This window comes from Nicotiana attenuata, chromosome 6, assembly GCF_001879085.1.
Source record: "Nicotiana attenuata strain UT chromosome 6, NIATTr2, whole genome shotgun sequence".
Lineage (NCBI taxonomy): Eukaryota > Viridiplantae > Streptophyta > Magnoliopsida > Solanales > Solanaceae > Nicotiana > Nicotiana attenuata.
Window position 1 is genome coordinate 29,003,062 of NC_031994.1, and position 18,573 is coordinate 29,021,634.

Sequence of the window (18,573 nt, forward strand, 5' to 3'; positions counted from 1 at the left end):
TGTGAAACGGGTAAACAGTAGATCATTTAACCAATGGATAAAAGTTTAATTTTAACAAATTTTGCACCAAAGCAAAACTCTTAACCTTTGACTTTGTAGCTTTGCCCATTTGTTAGGTGACATGCTCTGAAGGTCAAAAGTTAAAAACACCGTTGATGATGTCCTATTTTTGCCATTTTCTGATAGGTATCCGTTTGTACTTTGTAACACCTCTATTTAAAATATATTTAATTTTTAAAAATTATTTAAAGTTTAGCCAATTTTGGCAAACTTCAAAATCTTGAAACTTAACCTCCTCTTATTGTTGTTGTTTCTTCTTTTTCATACCTTGGAGTTTGAAGTTGGACTCTATCAAATGCTAACTTTAAACCTCAGGTTTACAACATTGAATTTGAAACTCCAAATTCGTGATTTTCTACTCCAAACGTGCATGTTTTAAGTTGATTATGGGCGGCTAAACTTTAAAAACTTTGTAAATTTCGGCTATTCATTAAAAAGGGTCCTAAGACGGCTATTTTGTGCACTTCGCTCCCTTCAAATGAAACTATTAAAGGATTATCTTCTTCCGCCATGACAATTGAAGCACCACCACCACTCCTTCCAACTCTCCCCTGAAATGAATCTGTAGGTTCCTCTCTCCCTCTCTCTCCCTCCCTCTCTCTCTCTCTGGAGTCTAAACCCCAGCCCCAAATTCTTGGTTGAGTAAGATTCTTGCTTTGTTTGTTCATATTATTTTTGATGGTTTTGCACTTTTATTTGATAATTTGCTCTAAGAAATTTTGACGGTGTATTAATTAGCATAACAATTATCATGGAAGCATCTGCTGTAAACACATTTCCTAGCTTCCAAAGACCTCCTTCCCATACCACAAGGACAAATTTCTTGCTCTTTGATCCTGCAAAGACTTCATTTTTAACTAGTAATCCAGGATTTAAATTATCCTCCAAGTTTCATATTCTATTCCAAAAGACTTGTCGTTTAGCTCCCAATTCTTTGGGGAATAAAATATTAGTTGATAATAAAGAAGAAGAAGAAGAAAAAGATTATGGTAGTGCTGATGGTTCTAGTGATAGTAAAAATCAGGAAAACCCGGCCAATGTGGACTGGGAAGCAAAGTTCCTTGGAAAGATGGACCCATCCGAAGATGTTTTGCCTGAGAAGAAGAAGAAAAAAAAGATAAATTCTAGATTGCTTAAGGATACTGAAACAATGGACTGGTGTATGAATGCTAGAAAAGTTGCTCTCAAGTCTATTGAAGCTAGAGGATTGACCCCTGTTATAAAGAGTATGGTTAGTGGTAATAAAAAGACCAAAAAAAAGAAGAAGAAAATAAAGTCCAAGGTTGATAAGCGAAACCCGGTTGAAGAAATTGATGAAGACTCCGAGTTAGACTCGGATGATGAAGATCTTGATTTGGATGCTGAAATTCCTCTAGGCAATGCAAGTCGCCTTAAGAGGACAGTTAGTATGTTTGCTGATGGTATGTTTGAGGAACAGAAAGCTAAAACCATGGAAACTTTTGTCCAAAGGCTATCTGAGTTTGCAGGACCATCAGACCGTAAGAAAGAAATTAGCTTGAATAAAGCAATTGTTGAAGCTATGACGGCTGAGGAGGTGTTGGAAGTTACTGCTGAGACGGTCTCAGCTGTTGCAAAAGGGCTTAGCCCTTCGCCTCTTTCTCCATTAAATATAGCTACAGCGCTGCATAGGATAGCGAAGAACATGGAGAAAGTTTCAATGGTTAGGAGTAGAAGGTTGGCATTTGCTCGCCAGAGAGAGATGTGTATGCTTGTTGGCATTGCTATGACTGCTTTGCCTGAGTGCTCGGCACAGGGTGTTTCAAATATTGCGTGGGCGCTGTCAAAGATTGGCGGTGAGCTTCTCTATTTGACAGAAATGGATAGAGTGGCAGAAGTGGCGTTGACTAAGGTTGATGAGTTCAATTCACAAAATGTTGCTAATGTCGCTGGGGCTTTTGCTTCAATGCAGCATTCTGCTCCAGAACTATTTTCGGGGTTAGCAAGACAGGCGTCAGACATAATCCACACTTTTCAGCCTCAAGAGATTGCTCAAGTCTTGTGGGCTTTTGCCTCTCTGAATGAGCAAGCTGGTCCCATGCTCGATTCTCTTGATAATGTTTTTAGTGATGTCAATCAATTCAAATGCAGCTTGAGTGATGGTAAACTATCTTATATTAAAGAAAGGACAGCAGATGGTATTGCGGATGTTGAGTCTGGAGCTATTAACTATCCCGTGCTAATGTTAAATAGGGATCAGCTAGGTAATATATCATGGTCTTATGCTGTTCTTGGGCAGATGAATCGAGTTTTCTTTGCTAATGTATGGAATACTCTCAGCTATTTTGAGGAGCAACGAATATCCGAGCAGTATAGAGAAGACATTATGTTTGCTTCCCAAGTTCATCTTGTGAACCAATGTCTCAAGCTAGAGTACGCGCATCTTGACTTATGCCTTAAAGGTGAACTAGAGGAGAAAATTTGCAATGCTGGAAGGACAAAACGATTCAATCAGAAGGTTACTTCCTCATTTCAAAAGGAGGTTGCTCGCCTTCTTGTCAGCACTGGACTAGATTGGGTAAGAGAATATGCAGTGGATGGTTATACTCTGGATGCAGTTGTTGTTGACAGAAGAGTTGCTCTTGAGATAGACGGCCCTACTCATTTCTCAAGGAACTCAGGTGCTTATTAATTTATTATCATCTGCAGACCTGTTAGTATCATTATTCATAAGTCTCCCAAAAGTTAAAAGGTAGTAACATTTTCTCAAATTGGTAATGACATTACTACCTCCTTGCAGGAATCCCCTTGGGACATACAATGCTAAAACGCAGATATATCACTGCTGCTGGTTGGAGGCTCATATCTGTCCCTCATCAGGAAGTGAGTGTTTTGGCATATTTTCATTTTTGATCAGTTATATTTCATTGAGGTTAAGGCATTCTTATCTTAATATCTTAAGTTAATCTGAATGTTAACTACTTTTTACCTTCCCTTCCTGCCTAAAACAAAAAGGGAGAAAACTGGTGGCCACATGGGAAATACTGAAGAATTTCCATCCAACATTAGGTTCACTTGCTCTCCTGGATTTGATATTTTCCACTCTCATTCATCCCTTACTTAACGAGCAACTAAATGTCAACGAAAAATAGACGGACAGATTGATGATATGTGTGATACAAACAAAGCTTGCAGGGAGCAAAGGTCTGGGTTTAGCATTATACCTCAGCCCCTCTATCCTCGAAAAATGAGCAAACCAAGTGATAGCAAGCCTCCATGTCTATTTCCCGAGTTTATCCCCTGATTCCCTCATTCATACATGAGGCAAGAGCCCTTAGAGTCAATAGTGGTGACCCTAGCTTGCCAATCTGTACGTTTAGGACGCCTGACCTATTTTGAAGGGTGAGTTACTATGGACTTCCTAAAATGATTTTTTTTAAAAATACCATGGGCTCCTATGAGCCATTACCGAAAGTTCCATTTGCTAACTGCCAAACCATGTGAAGTTGCATGTGTCCCCAGAAGTTTTCGGGTGTTATGGCCAACTTAAGAAACAAATTTTCTTCACTGCTATCTTTTTGGAGGGAGAGGAAATGAGTTGTTAAATCATTCTCTTCTCGTGAGAGCAGTTTCAATTAATGAATAGTTCTGTAGGTGTTATTATGACAGTGAGGCAATTCAATCCAACGAGGAAAACTATCCAGAGCAGCTTCAATAATTAGATGTTGGTCTGACACTGTATTTACCTTCTTTCTCACTTTTATTAACAATTTGTTAAGATAGGTCATAGACTCATACTCAAGTATGAAAGGACATCTTTTTGAGCATAACCGTAACAAAGGCAAATGATGAATTGACTAAGTGGTCCTTGTTGATTCTATTTTGCAGTGGGAAGAGCTCCAAGGAGAGTTTGAGCAGTTAGAGTATCTCCGTGGCATTATTGAAGGGAGCTTCAATGTGGAAATGGAAGATGGTCATTCAAGTATAGAATAGGGAAATCAATAGCTGTATTTTACTGTGTTTGCTCTTCGTTCCTCTGTCATATAACCGACTCAAATAGTTTATAATTGAGGTTTAGTTGATTGATTGAACAATATACACCACAAATACTAGAGTGAGATATAGCAGCAACCTTTCTTGTCTTTATTTAACCTTAGAAAGCCTTTAAATCTAACAGAAGAATGTTGTTTGCTATAGTAAACTGCTGTCTGCAATGCAAGTCCCAATAAAAGCTGGATACTCTTTGTTCAGTGACATCTTTATATCTCTTCTGCGCTTAGCTTGTTCAATGTACAGTGAGAACATAGATGCAAATGAAACCAGATGGATGACTTTCTGCATTAAGTTGATTGCTCTCTTCCTCTGTCATTTAGACAGTAAAAGTTCACTTTTTGGACAGACAATTTAGGCCTATATTGTTTTCTCCATTTTTCTTTTCTCTTACACATGGACAGCCACCAATGCTTGCATTAGGATAGGTTGTCTATATCGCAGCCCTTGGGTTCTGGCCCCTGCGTGAAGACGGGATGCCCTTTTTTACCCATGGACAGCTTACTTTGGGTGGACGACTAGTGTGACTGGATTAAATTGATGTAACAAGCCTCTAATTTTTCCGTTATCCTGCATCATGGTGACAAATATTTTTTTGCTCTGTTGGTGTGGCAATGTTCCTGTTGTGAAGTCCTCTTGGTGGGGTACTGAGAGCACTTCTGCTAAAAGATGGAGATTTATGAATTTCCTACTTAATATCATTCCTCTTTGTTGTTGAGAATTCTTTAATGGTCTGATTGGAAAGCCACCGGTAATTGAAATTGGTGTAATTATAATTACACAGCCTAGTAATTACACATTATTGTAATTCCAACAACCTGTTTGTTTGTCATAATGTCGTAAATTCCCGGGACTGTCTATTGTCCATGAACAGTAGTTATTTTAACATGTTGTCCATCTGTTCCAAAATAATGTTCTTATCACTACATATCGATTGATTAAGAAACTTAAATTTGTTATAAAACAATAAAAGAAGAAGAAGAATAAGTAGAGGGAGAATTCTTATTGATTTGGGATGAATTACAATGGAATAGAATCCCTCTATTTAAAGGGAAAGAGTGACTTAGCCACCAAGTAACAAACCCTAAAATCTCTCTAAAAATAGACATTCACCATAAATAAAATACTATTCTTAACACCCCCCTTGAATGTCTATTCAACAGATAATGTGCCTCGTTAAAACCTTAACTAAAATAAAACCCAGTGGGGAAAAAATTCTAGAGAAGGAAAAAGAGTACATGTTTAGAAATACGCCTTTTGGTTACCTCGTTAAAAACCTTGCAAGGAAAACCCAATGGTTCAAAACATTGTAAGGAAAAAAGAGTACAACGCGTATTAACTCCCCCTGATAAGAGCATCAATCCACATCTTTGAGCCTTCGCATCCCAATCTTGTGCACTAGCTTCTTGAAGGTTGACGTAGGGAAAGATTTGATGAATAAAATAGCTATATTAACTCCGATGAATATGTTGCACCCTGAAAATCCTTGCTATCACATTATCATGTTTATAGTTATAGCAAGATACATATGTCACAAATAGCACTTAGGATATGGTACTTCGGGACCAAGAATTGTATATGCTTTAAGCAATTTAAATCCTGCAGGGATTGTCATATAAGTTAAATCATATAAGCCATATGAATGGACTTTAGATGCATATGAAGTTTTTATGTCATGATTAGGGGTGGCAAACGGGCGGTCGTGTCGGATATGAGCGGGTCAAAACGGGTAATTTAAAAAAACGGATAAATATCCGATCCGACCCGTATTTGAGACGGATAAAAACGGGTTATACGGCGGATAATATGGATATCCATATTATCCATGGCTTATCCTAGTCTTCCAAAATTAAGGAACTCCAATTTGAGGCTTTACAAATGTAAAAGTTAAACACATTAGTTATCCATTTGGTTAACCATTTTCTAAGTGGATAATATGGTTCTTTATCCATATTCGACCCATTTTTAAATGGTTCATTATCCAACCCATTTTTGATGGATAATATGGGTGGATAACTGTTCTCTTTTAACCATTTTGCCACCTCTAGTCATAATAGACATATAAGATAGATAAAGGTGATTGCACACACCATTGACTTTATGCTTTCAAGTGTTTGAACCGCAGGTCCAAAACTACATGTCTTTCATATGAAGCCAATTCTACTTGAATTGTTTCTCCATACTTAAGATCCTCATATATATTTAGCATTATCATAGATGTAGTCGATGAACATTTTATATCGGTTCCAACCTTCTTCCTTGTTTCCTCATAAATATATAACATAGAGATCTCTTCATTCATATTTTTAGGGACCTGAACCTCTTCTGAGACTTTATGAAGTGTTATGTCATGTGATCTTCTCAATCACTTGCCTCCTTATTATGATCATTATGATCATTTGCTCATAGATTTTTATTTGAAACCGATTTGTCTATATGCTTTAAGCGTACCATAAATTTTGTCCTTCTAGGACTTATTTTAATAGGAGCATTTGCATTGAGAATATAGTTACTTTCTTTGGGTCAGCAAATGTGTCTGTCATGCTTTGCAATATAGTGCAAATGAATTATCTTTTAATGAACTTCAAGTTCATATTGTTTTATTCGAGGATCCAGATATACAAATGATAATTCATTCCACATAACTTTTTCTCAACTGCTTATCATGTCTCCCCTTCATGTTAGAAAAACTAACTTGTTTCCTCAACTTTGAGAACCCATCTTTGTGTGTTATGGTGTTAATCAAAATATACACCGCATCAATAATAATAAGATGGAATTATTTGGTTCCTAACCCCGAACCATTTATGAGGTGAGAATGCAATATACTTTCGTATATAACGTATATCAAACTAATATAGACAACTTTGTTCTCATTAGCAACAATTTAGCTATTAAGTGAAGGCACTCAATAAATTATTTTGCTAAATCAACTGTGATTCAAACCAACTTATCAAGATGAACTGTCTTGAATAGAAGATCTGGAAATTATGCTCTAAACTAAATTATTGAGCAAGTTATCACGCAAACGCCAGGTTGTGGGTTAATAATAATCGCACATGTAATCATCTCATAGATGCATCTTTATAAGGTTTACAAGGCAGGTGAATGAGCCCATGTTCACCTTTGATATTCTAGTTCTTTAATATTTACCCATATGAACTCTCTTTTATTTTTGCACATCTTACTTAAATTGATATGGCTAAACTAGTTATGCCAACTGGATAAATTATCAATATTGATAAACTTCATGTTTACACCATGACGTGTGCAATTATCAATAAACTCCAAGTTTATTATGATATAGGTTTTTATATCAATAAACTTCTACTTTACTGTTGCATACTTTTATTTGTGTAGTACAAATTGGAGAATAAAGTAGGTAGCTTTTCACATACATATTACCCCGCTACAAGTTGTAGTAATAGAAGATATTAAATCTTTCCTTTCTTTATAGTCTCAGTATAACCAATCGCTTTCGCGAATACTTTAGAAACTAAATAAGTTTCTACAATATAATGCCTTGTTGATAATCAATTGTGTTCCTCCAAAATAGTAATAATTGGCTCTTCCAGAGCTCTCAATTAATTTTGTACTACCACATATTCATCAACCTCTATATGGTGAATATATCTTTCAAGGAGAAAGTTATACCATTATGGTCATGGTCAAAATCATTATAGGCAAGATATGTTGCTTCTATTACTTTTGCCCTGTAATAATTACATTGCCATAATATTTTGGATTAATCATAATAGGTACGTGATTAAAGACCATTCATGTCATAATAATGAAATTATTTCTTATTTCATCCCAAACCTCTTTCTAGAGGTTAGTGCGGTATATTCACTACCACTAACACGTTCAGATTCTTCCAAGAATGAATATGTATTCATAAATCATATGTTGTTACGTTCACATCATGAATGGACCATAGTCATCTATATGTGCTTTATGAAATCTCATGTCAAATCGATGAAAAACATTAATTTCACAGAGTGAAGTATTATTTTGAGAATTATGACAACTTTAATTTCGTCTATTTCCATGTTCACATTCATTGATACCTTCACTGTAATAATTTTGTCTTCTTTCAGACTTACCACATATTGCTATCACATTCTCTTAAGGGAATGAGAAAGAAGCAAATTCAAATGGGACGGGCTTCTGCTTCTTGTGCTCACAATCATACATGAATTTGATCATGGCAAGACATAGATATTTTACCAATTCGCGTGGTTACGAATTCTATTAAAGTTATAATCATAATTTATTGTCTTTGCTTGTATTTAAAATCGAATTATAGAATGTTAAGAATTTAAAAGAGAAAAATAAGGTAAAATACTTACCTTAAATCCAAAATTTATTCTTGAGGGAATTTCATGGACAATTGACAATCATTATGCTCAATATTATGTATAAGTTGAGCACCATGCACGTATCCCAAAGCCTCTACTCAATTGATGGGAGCCTCGTGCTGATAACGTGTTATAAAACAATAAAAGAAGAAGAAGAATAAGTAGACATAGAATTCTTATTGATTTGGGATGAATTACAATGGAATAAAATCTCTCTATTTAAAGGGAAAAAGTGACTTAACCACCAAGTAACCAGGGGCAGCTCAACAAGATTGGTGGCCTAAAGCTAATTTTTAATATGGGGCCTTTCAGAAGAAAAAAAAATAATTCATCTATATTTTTAATTGAAGTCTATTTTTCTAACTTTTTAAGATGTAAAGTTGTTAATAGTTTCTTTTTATAAATAATTTCATTTCTCCTAAGATATTATTGATCTAGATAATAGAACCGGATTCAAGAAGTTAATAACTTGATATCGAAATAATTTTTGATGTTCTAATATACTAGTTGGAACGCTTGAAACCTGAGGGGAAAAAAGGAAAAAAAGAATTGGAATATAGTTTTATTCAACGGTACTCTTCGACTCTTGTTTCTTTATAGAAAAAATAAAATTTTTTTCTTTCTACAACGAGCAATATAACTTTTAATTGGAGAAAGAGAATCACTCCCCCTAAACCCTTGTCACGAATATAAAACTTTTCATTATTTAAATTTTACAATTAACATAATTAGTGAAGTACCTATATTATTATTCTCCTTTTACATCTCACTAAAAACGTGTAATAAACTTTTAGAATCCGTTTTTTGTATCTTCAATCGCTACTAGAAATTCGGGCAAAACCGTCCAAAAAAACCGACCAAAGTTGATCGGTAATGGCCAATAACCGTCCAAAACGTGACCATTTAAGTGTGGACTTTGGTCGGTCAATTTAATTAAAAAAAATATTGTCGAAAAAACCGACCAAAGTTGGTCGGTATTTTAATTCTTTAATTAAAATACACCATCTATGATAAAAACGGGGTTTGTACTGTGGTAGGATACTATTCTACCACTAGACCATTGGTGCATTTTGTTTTAAGACTGTCTTCTATTTCATTTATACTCTTTAATTGTATTTTCGCACGAAAACAACCGACCAAAGTTGATCGATTTTATTAAAAAAATAAAATTACCGACCAAAGTTAGTCAGTTTTTAAAATGACCGGCCGAATTAACCGACCAATTTCGGTCGGTTTTTTTAATACTAATTTAATTTATTTTAAATGAAAAACCGATCAAAGTTGGTCGGTTTCTTGAAAAATAAATTTTGCGGGACTCAAAAATAGTTTCCCGCATTTTTGCGCCAATCGACCAAAGTTGGTCGGTTTCGTAAAAAAAAAATTAAAAAATAATATATTTTGAAAAACCGACCAACTTTGGTTGGTTTTTTGGCCGATTTTTTGACCGACCAAAATTGGTCGGTCGACCATGGTCGATTTTTGCCGAATTTTTAGTAGTGAATAGTCCAAGTCTTATTTTTTATCTTTACCTTTTATAAAATATTTTACTTTTATATTTTAGAATACCTAATATATTTAGACCTTACCTCTAAAGATTGCTGTGAGATTTATATGATCCAACTTACCTTAATTAGATATATTGGGTTCGAGTCCTGTGGTTAAACAAATCTTGTTAAAATGTGTTCTTTCTTTTACTAGGCCTTACACGGTACGAATCTATATTAGTCGAAATTTCAATACAAATACGAGTAGAAAACAAAAAGAAAAATTTGGGGCCCCAGAATTTGGGGGCCTAAAGCCTTTGCTTTAGTGGTTTGACCCTTGGGCCGCCCCTGCAAGTAACAAACCCTAAAATCTCTCTAAAAGTAGAAATTCACCATAAATAAAATATTATTTATAACAAAATTGATTTTTTTGTTTTTATATAAGTAAATTTTTGTGAAACAAAAAAAGTTTGACCACCTATATATCGGATTGCGTTCATGGTGTTGAAATAGAATTAAGAAATTCTCAGTGTAAGGCTGGCTAATGGATAATAAGTTGATTAATAGTGTAAAATACAAATTTAAACCAAGAATATATATGGATTTAACATAAGATATAAAGTGTGTGCATGATAGATCTCACATGAAATGAAAAAAATGGGAGAAGACATGTGTCAGCAAGTCCAACAGCCTCGTACTCGATCGCTTTCCTTTTTCAGATCACCTTACTCAGGCAGGCTTTCCATTTCCCATCTCAATGGCATTTAATTCCAAAGTTTAATAATACAAAATAGTTCTACATATTAGGTAATTCTTCATTCTGATTCTGTTTCCTTTTCTTTTCCCAACACTATTGATCAAAATTTCTTCTTAAAGTTTTTCATGTGGTGACGGTAAGTGATTCAATCAATCTTGATTCCCCGTAATGATAATGTACAGTGGTTTTTTTTCCTTCTGTGTATTATGCATGGATCAGATATGATTATCTGATTAAGTCTTACGTATTAAGATGTGTATCATGACTTTCAACATTCAGATTATTACCCCAGCAAAATGTAATCGCACAAGTATTAGCCTTTAGCCAAATAAACCAAGTTTATATATGTTCCCTTATACTGTTAGGTGTTGTCTTGATTTTCTTATTATATTTGGTTATCCTATCTCTCGAAGAAAAAGACAACATATTTACGATAATTGGGTTTTCCTATTCTTAGAAGGAAACATAAATCTCTCATATTTGGCTTGTCACATTTCTTGGAGGAAAATGTTTTGGACTTCTATAAATTGGGGATCTTTCCTTGTCATTTAGTAGCCTCCACAATGTAGTGCTTAAGGGGGTTGAGAGTCTTTTTTAGTGGGAGAATTTCAGGACAAGTGTTAGCCTGTCACTTGTGTTTGCTTTTTCGTGATGTCGTTCTCTCGATATGTTGCACGCTATTTTATATAGTGGATTGCTCATCTCCGCCCGTGGGCGTAGGTCAATTGTGTGTTTCTTTTGGTATATTTTTCTCTGATTTATTGTCGTTCAAATGTTGTTTTACTAGCTTCTGCATGATACCTAATTATTTCGATCCTAACATATACAGTATTGCGGGTAACTATTATTTGCAGAAGCACTAACCTTTCGTGTTAAGTGTCGTCCTCACCACGATTATAACAAGCTGGTACAAGTATAATGTAAAAAAGAATTCATTTTGTCACGTCGACTTACCATAGCTAACTGCATTGGAGTTGGGAGTAAAGCTTAGCATTTATATGTTAAATAAAATGTGCGTTTCCTTTATTTCAATGTAGAAATAATGTTGATATACATTCAGTTCTAAAATGTTCTATACTCGGTCGTATTAAAAGTACATAGTGGTCAATCTGCTATCTAACTCATTGAACGTCCGTCTTGTTTGCTTGTAAGCTATGTCGTCTCCAGAGAATACAAAAAGGGCTTTCCGCAACAAAGATAAGGAGGATAAACAAGATGAAGAAAAGGGTGGATTTGTTGAGAAAGTTAAGGACTTGATCGAAGATGTTGGTGAGAAAATTGAGGAAAAAATAGGATTTTGGAAACCAACTGCAGATGTCACTGCAGTTCACATTCCTCATATCAATCTTAAAAAGGCTGAATTAGTAGCTCATGTGTTAGTGAAGAATCCAAACCCCATTCCAATCCCTCTCATTGACATAAATTACTTGATCGAGAGTGATGGAAGGAAACTGATTTCTGGATTGATCCCTGATGCTGGAACAATCCATTCACATGGTTCTGAAACTGTCAAAATACCCGTTAATTTGATTTATGATGACATAAAAAGCACGTATCGTGATATAAAGCCCGGAAGCATCATTCCCTATAGGATCAAGGTAGACCTCATAGTTGATGTACCTGTTTTTGGCAGGCTGACTCTGCCTCTTGAGAAAACTGGCGAGATTCCTGTACCTTACAAGCCGGATATTGATCTTGAGAAAATCCATTTTGAGAAATTCTCTTTCGAAGAAACTGTTGCTGTTCTTAAACTGAAGTTAGAAAACAAGAATGACTTTGACCTGGCGATTAATGGACTTGATTATGATGTTTGGCTATCGGATGTCAATATTGGTGGTGCAGAGCTTGAGAAATATACTAAAATTGGAAAAAATGGTATTAGCTACATGGATCTTCCTATTACCTTCAGGCCAAAGGACTTTGGGTCTGCTCTTTGGGACATGATGAGAGGAAGAGGTACTGGCTACAGTATGAAAGGTCATGTTAATGTGGACACGCCATTTGGAGCAATGAAGTTACCTATCAGCAAGGAGGGCGGGACAACTCGTCTCAAGAAGAACAAAGAAGATAGTGGAGATGAAGATGAGGTTTGTTAAATGTTCAGCTTTTACAAAACTTTGTGTTGCTTGCTTCATTTTTCGTCGAATATTTTTGTTTTACTTAATTCTTAAGAGGTTTAAAATGGGATTCATATGCATTCTGAGCTTTGTTGGTCTATTTAATTACATGTATAATATAATTTGTACTCTGACTGGGTATAGATACAATATGTTGGAAGAAATTAAACATGAATAGAAAATGTCTTCGGATATATACATGTGAAAGAAGGATGTCATCTACGTATATTCTTTCAAGAGAGACATGCAAAATTGTTGTAGTTGAGTGAATTGTTTGTAACATGTAAGTACATTATTGACCTAGATCATGTTTTCTTCTTTAGAGAAACGAGATAACATATCTTCTGGAAGGGTGATTAAAAGTCAAATATGTACTTAAATATCGGATGATTCTCTACATGATATATAACTAGTACCTCCAATATCCTCTTACTTGGTGCAATTGTGGCTTCAAGTAAGCTAGCATGTCATTAAGCATGTAGATCATCAGTTGTATAGTCATGACCGACCTTAGATATGCTCCTTTCGCGTGGTGATTATTAAAAAAAAATGTTTAAATCACTTGTGGCTCATACCTTGCATGCAGTTTAAGCTAACTTTTAACCAAAACGGCTTAAAAATATTGTTGGGAAAATTAAGGAGATGAGTGATAAGAAAGAAGGTATACATGTTAAAAGCGATACATGATGTCTCCAAAAGGATAAAAATGAATCTGCTGAATGTGTGATGTCTCTATATATGAGCAAATTGTATATTAAAGATGCACAAGATCCTTAATGTTCTTCTTAATTATTATAGCAGAATCCATTGCTATCTTTCTAAAAGTAGTGTGTTTCACAATTAATGTTACATCAATTCACTGATCTATGCGGGGCTCATGCATATTGTTTGTGTAGTATAATGACTCTACCTTGCATATATAGGAAGGAATTTGTCTTTGTAAATTATCATTATTTCTTGAGCTTGTGTGGGAAGATTCTTGATCACTTCAAGTCATCATTATATGTATTGTAGTATTATTGAGCATTATCATTGTGTGTGGATTATAATCAACTCTTGGTCCCTACTTAAGTAGAAGCCTGAAGCCAGATTGCCTTAAACCATCAGACAGCGCGACCTATCTATGCCCGTGCATGCTGTCATCTAACTGCTATATGCAGTCGTCTCTCCCTCCTTTAATTTTCACACCCTGCTGCCTGCACAAACATTAATTGAGCTTTTCCTTTCTGCTTACAGGATTAACTGAAGTTGCAAGAGACAAATTAACTGGCGGGCAACCTTTTTTGGTCCGATCCAAATTAATTTGCTAGAAAGGAGACCCCTGGAGTTATATATCTGTAACTTACTCCATATGAATTCATATTTTGCTAGTTGGTTCACATATATAACTAATCATTCACTCTTATCTTTTGTCATAAAAACAACAACTCAAAGATAAATATATGCCATCTATTCTGAAAGGAAATCTGTCGGGTTAGGCTCTGCACTGTGTATTTGATTACATAAAGTTTATTGTCTAGCATTGTCTTTCTATGCAACTTAGTTTCTTGTGTACGTATGTTTCACAAATATATACATAGTCTAATAAAATAATATGATTATAATGCATGATTGTTAAATTTTAAACCAAGAGTGATACTAATTAATTTCATTTAACCTTGATTGTGCGTGAAATCTTTTGAGATAAAGTTATAACCTGATTTAATCGTTAAATTTGAAAACGATAATAGCAATCACAACAAAACATGGATATCACAGCCACTGATTATCACTTGATATATTTAATTTCACTCTTCTTTAGGAAAAACGAAATAAAAAGTTAAAAAAACAGAAAGGAATGATTGATATGGTAGCATGCTTCGGTAGATCATTATTTATTTCAGAAACTACCACTAGCATAATTAGCCTATCTCTCTTTAGATTGAATTGTTATACAACATGGAGTCGTTTGATTTGTAGAGAAAAGTGATTAATAGTCATTGGAAGATTTTGTGGATTTGTGATTCTTCTCGTATCGTATAGTTCATTGCACAGAGCACTAAATATATGATGTATGATATAAATATGTGTTTGGTTTAGAATTGGATAAATTTTGTTTTCAATAATACACTAGTGTACATATGTCATTCCTTTGTCATAGAGCGGAAAGGATAGACAGGATTCATCTGCTCAATTCTACCTTTCACAACCATTTCTTCCTTCATTACCAGGCACAACCTCCCAGAATTAGGAATAGCTTATTTTAGGTTAATATCAATAAATAAATAAAAATAGGTTCAAGAATCCCTATGTTCGAATAAAATGGAATCGAAATACTTTTTAAATTGATAACAAAAGTGTCATTTGCCTCTTGGCTCGGTAACAAAAATCGGTTGTGGAATAGCTTTTAGTTGGCTTTCTCCTTAAGAAGATTTTTAATGAACCTACTTTATTGATAGTTAGGATGTCACATATATAATTGTGTTTGCCTTTACTTAGATACTCTCCACTTATTAGAGTAAGACACCCTCTCAAAACTAGATCCACTCGTCCTCCAGTAATTAACAAGTAGTCCGGTGATTAGCCTATACTAGCTATTTGAAGCCTTCGTAGGACTTAATTGTGTTGGGATATACTATTAACCATGCTATTTAGATATAGTATTGTGTTTTATTTTTTATGAAATAATTGTTTGTTTAATTTATTCAATTCAATAAAGTACTATTTTAAATAGATTATTTATAACATGTGTGCCCTTTAGTTATGTAGGTGACAATTTAATGTTTGGAGTCTTAGCTCATGCACAGAAGATTAAATTGTCGGTTCTCATAATTAATAAACTATGTTCAGGATCAAAGATATTATTGGACAAAATATCTTGATGATTGTAGTACAAGATTAAAGTATAATTTGTCTTGATTATGGGAGTGGTTTTACTCCGACTTCTTGTGCTAGTATACTTAGTGTATATTGAACGCACCAAGTAGAGAAAAAGATGTTTTTGTACTGAATATATATAAAATATTTTCTCTAATTCATTAAATGAGCTTATACTCCTAATCTTGATATAATTATTATGATCAATGTGATTTATTTATTATTTTGATTTATCAAAAGGTGCAACTCTATTCAGAGTTAGTGTATACGAATAGCATTTGTGAAATAATAATTAGTTGATAGAATCCATGACTTGATTTTGAGTTTGATGTGCCCCTTTATGTAAGCTTATAAGTTTTCATGTGAAACCCAACGGTTAATTTTGCATCCGTCACATTAAATAGTTTAAGCAGAATTATAAAGGATTTAATTAGTTGATTAAATTAAATTGTCAGTGATTTAATATAATTAACTGGCATTTGTTATCTTAACATGGGGAATTAAAATAAGTGTTAGTGAATTTTCGAAATTCATATTAAGGAGCTCAATTGCAGTTTTTTAGTGGAATAAACTTCAATTAATTATAGTAGGAATTAATTCATCCAAAATTTCGAATTAATGCTATAATTGATAGCCTCGTATTATTTCTGTGGTCCCTGCTATACCTAGTGAAAACCTGGAGTGACTTGGGTAAAAAGTGACTTGGGAGAAAAATCATCCTTTAGAGTTAGAGTAGGATTCTACTTGCACAGCAGAATCCTACACGTTTTTGGAGCCCTCTTTTGGCTGAAAACGGGTCTACATAAGGAAGACATTTTTCACCCAATAACTCACTTTCAGAGTTGTATTATTTTTGCCCACTCAAAATAATTTCGTCCAAGGTCTTATTAGGACCATAACAGAAGACTGCATCCCTGGATTCTTGCTCTGTGGAGGACCTGTGCAACGTTTTCAAGAGGTTAGTGCTTCTAATCTCGTAATTATATTATTATCTAGTTTACATGTATGTGATGCTTGAATTGTATACTTGCTTCCGCTGCGCATGTTCTAACACATTGTTGGGTATATATCGAAGTAGAGATATGGATATCGACTCATTTGAGGTTAAGGGATAGATAATTGGATAAAATCTTACTTAATGAAGAAGGTCATTAAATCAAAATTCTTTTTCTTGGAAATGCAGGGTAAGGCTGCGTACGATAGACCCTTGTGGTCCGGCCCTTCCCCGAACCCTGCGCATAGCGGGAGCTTAGTGCACCAGCTGCCCTTTTTTTTTCTTGGAAATGAAACTGAATAAATTGTAACTGTAAGTTTTTGTGATTTTAAGAATCTAAAATTGTATTACACGAGACTTCTTCTCTCTTTCTCACCGCCATTACCGACCCACCCTCTGTCTCTCTCTCTCTCTCTCTTTGCCATTAACACAACCGCCCAGCACCACCGTCGGTGACCCAAGGTAAGGTTACCCATCCTTCATCTCTCCTCCCGTCTTCCTCCTTTCTTCCTCTTTCTCTCTCTCTCTTTCCCCCTCCTTCCCGTCTTTCTCTGTTTTCTTTCTCCACATCGACTGGTCGGAGTTCAGCCAGTGGCAGAGCCAGAATTTTCACCAAGGGTTGTCAAAATATTAAAAATAAAAAGATACAACGAAAAGTTTAGGGGAGATAACATATAATAAATATACATAAAATAGAAAAATTTATCTAACAATACAATATAATTTCCTGCGAAAGGGTGTAGATTGACACCCGTTGGTTGTATGTCGCTCCGCCATTGAGTTCAGCGCCGGAAATCATTGAATTTTGGCTCTTTTACCTTTCTATTTCTCTCCTCTTCGCCTCATGCGTTTGTGTGGGGAAACGCCGGCTGAGTCCGTCAAGACCAGTCAATTTTTTGGCGTAGATCCCGTCACACGTTAGTGCGTGAGATCCTGTCCAGGTGGTTTTCCTGCGCGTGCATGTCCTCCCAGTAATCGAAGCTCAAGAACGACCGCAGGTGTCTTGGATTGTCCCTTTCGGCCAGCTCATCGCGACCCATCCTCGCCGGTCAGATTTTTGTCAACTTCAGGGGCTGCCATCTAGGTTCTATCGTTCCTCTCTTGTCTTGTTATTTTGATTTTGATATTCTAGCTTAATTGTATCCTCTATTGTTATGTTATTTTGATACTTTGATATTCTAGATTAATTGTCTCTTTTATTTTGTTCTTGAATCTTACTTAAGTGTTGGCCCTAGCAGTGCCAAATTAGTTGCACTAGCGATAGCGTTGCCTACCTGTTTCATATTTCTCTCTACGTGTTTATAGTTTTCTTTTGAATCTTTATTTAGTATATCCCATAGTAGCTTTCACTACTAAAAAACAATAAATTTGGGACAGTCAAATCAGCCGCAAATCGGTCGAAAATCGTGTTTTTTCGACCGATTAACGATTGAAAAGTGTCGGTCAGAAAATATATGGTCGCAATATATTTGTGACAGAATCAGTCGAAAATTTGCGACGGATTCCGTCGCAAACTGAAAAATACGGGGACATTTGATATTAAGTCGTTTGCGACCCAATCAGTCGCAAATTTAGCAACTGATTCAGTCGCTGACCAAAGTTAAAAAAAATAAATATAAATAAGAAGTTTCGATTGATTCCGTGGGAAAATTAAAAAAAATTAATTCGTAATTAATTATTCCGACTAAAATAGTTGTAAATATTGATTATTAATTAATTAAATAGATCAAAAATTCTCCATTTGCGACTGAATCAGTCACTATCTTAATTAAGTTTTTCAATTTGCAACTGAATCAATCGCAAATCTGGGTAATTCCTGGTGAAATTTGCGGTTGATTCAGTCCAAATCTGGGCATTTTAAAGTAGAATCTTGCTATATTTCTAATTACACCACCTGCCAAATAAAACAGCCAATCAAACACCCAACAATTAATCAAAA

At 34.9% G+C, this 18,573-nt stretch overlaps 2 protein-coding genes across 3 annotated transcripts; both read left to right on the top strand.

Moving 5' to 3' along the window:
- LOC109226754 lies at positions 520 to 4,272 on the top strand. The gene is made up of 3 exons (XM_019391604.1): positions 520 to 2,699; positions 2,819 to 2,901; positions 3,907 to 4,272. Exons 1-3 carry the CDS (start codon positions 812 to 814, stop codon positions 4,009 to 4,011), a joined length of 2,076 nt encoding a protein of 691 aa, XP_019247149.1. The 5' UTR covers positions 520 to 811; the 3' UTR covers positions 4,012 to 4,272.
- Positions 10,576 to 14,315, top strand: LOC109226755. 2 transcript variants are annotated; one of them, XM_019391605.1, is made up of 3 exons: positions 10,576 to 10,717; positions 11,820 to 12,754; positions 14,021 to 14,315. In XM_019391605.1, the coding sequence occupies exons 2-3, from the start codon at positions 11,822 to 11,824 to the stop codon at positions 14,024 to 14,026; spliced, it is 939 nt and encodes a 312-aa protein (XP_019247150.1). In that variant the 5' UTR covers positions 10,576 to 10,717; positions 11,820 to 11,821; the 3' UTR covers positions 14,027 to 14,315. The 2 variants fall into 2 exon arrangements, with proteins under 2 accessions (XP_019247150.1, XP_019247151.1); XM_019391606.1 differs by having other exon boundaries at positions 10,715 to 10,803.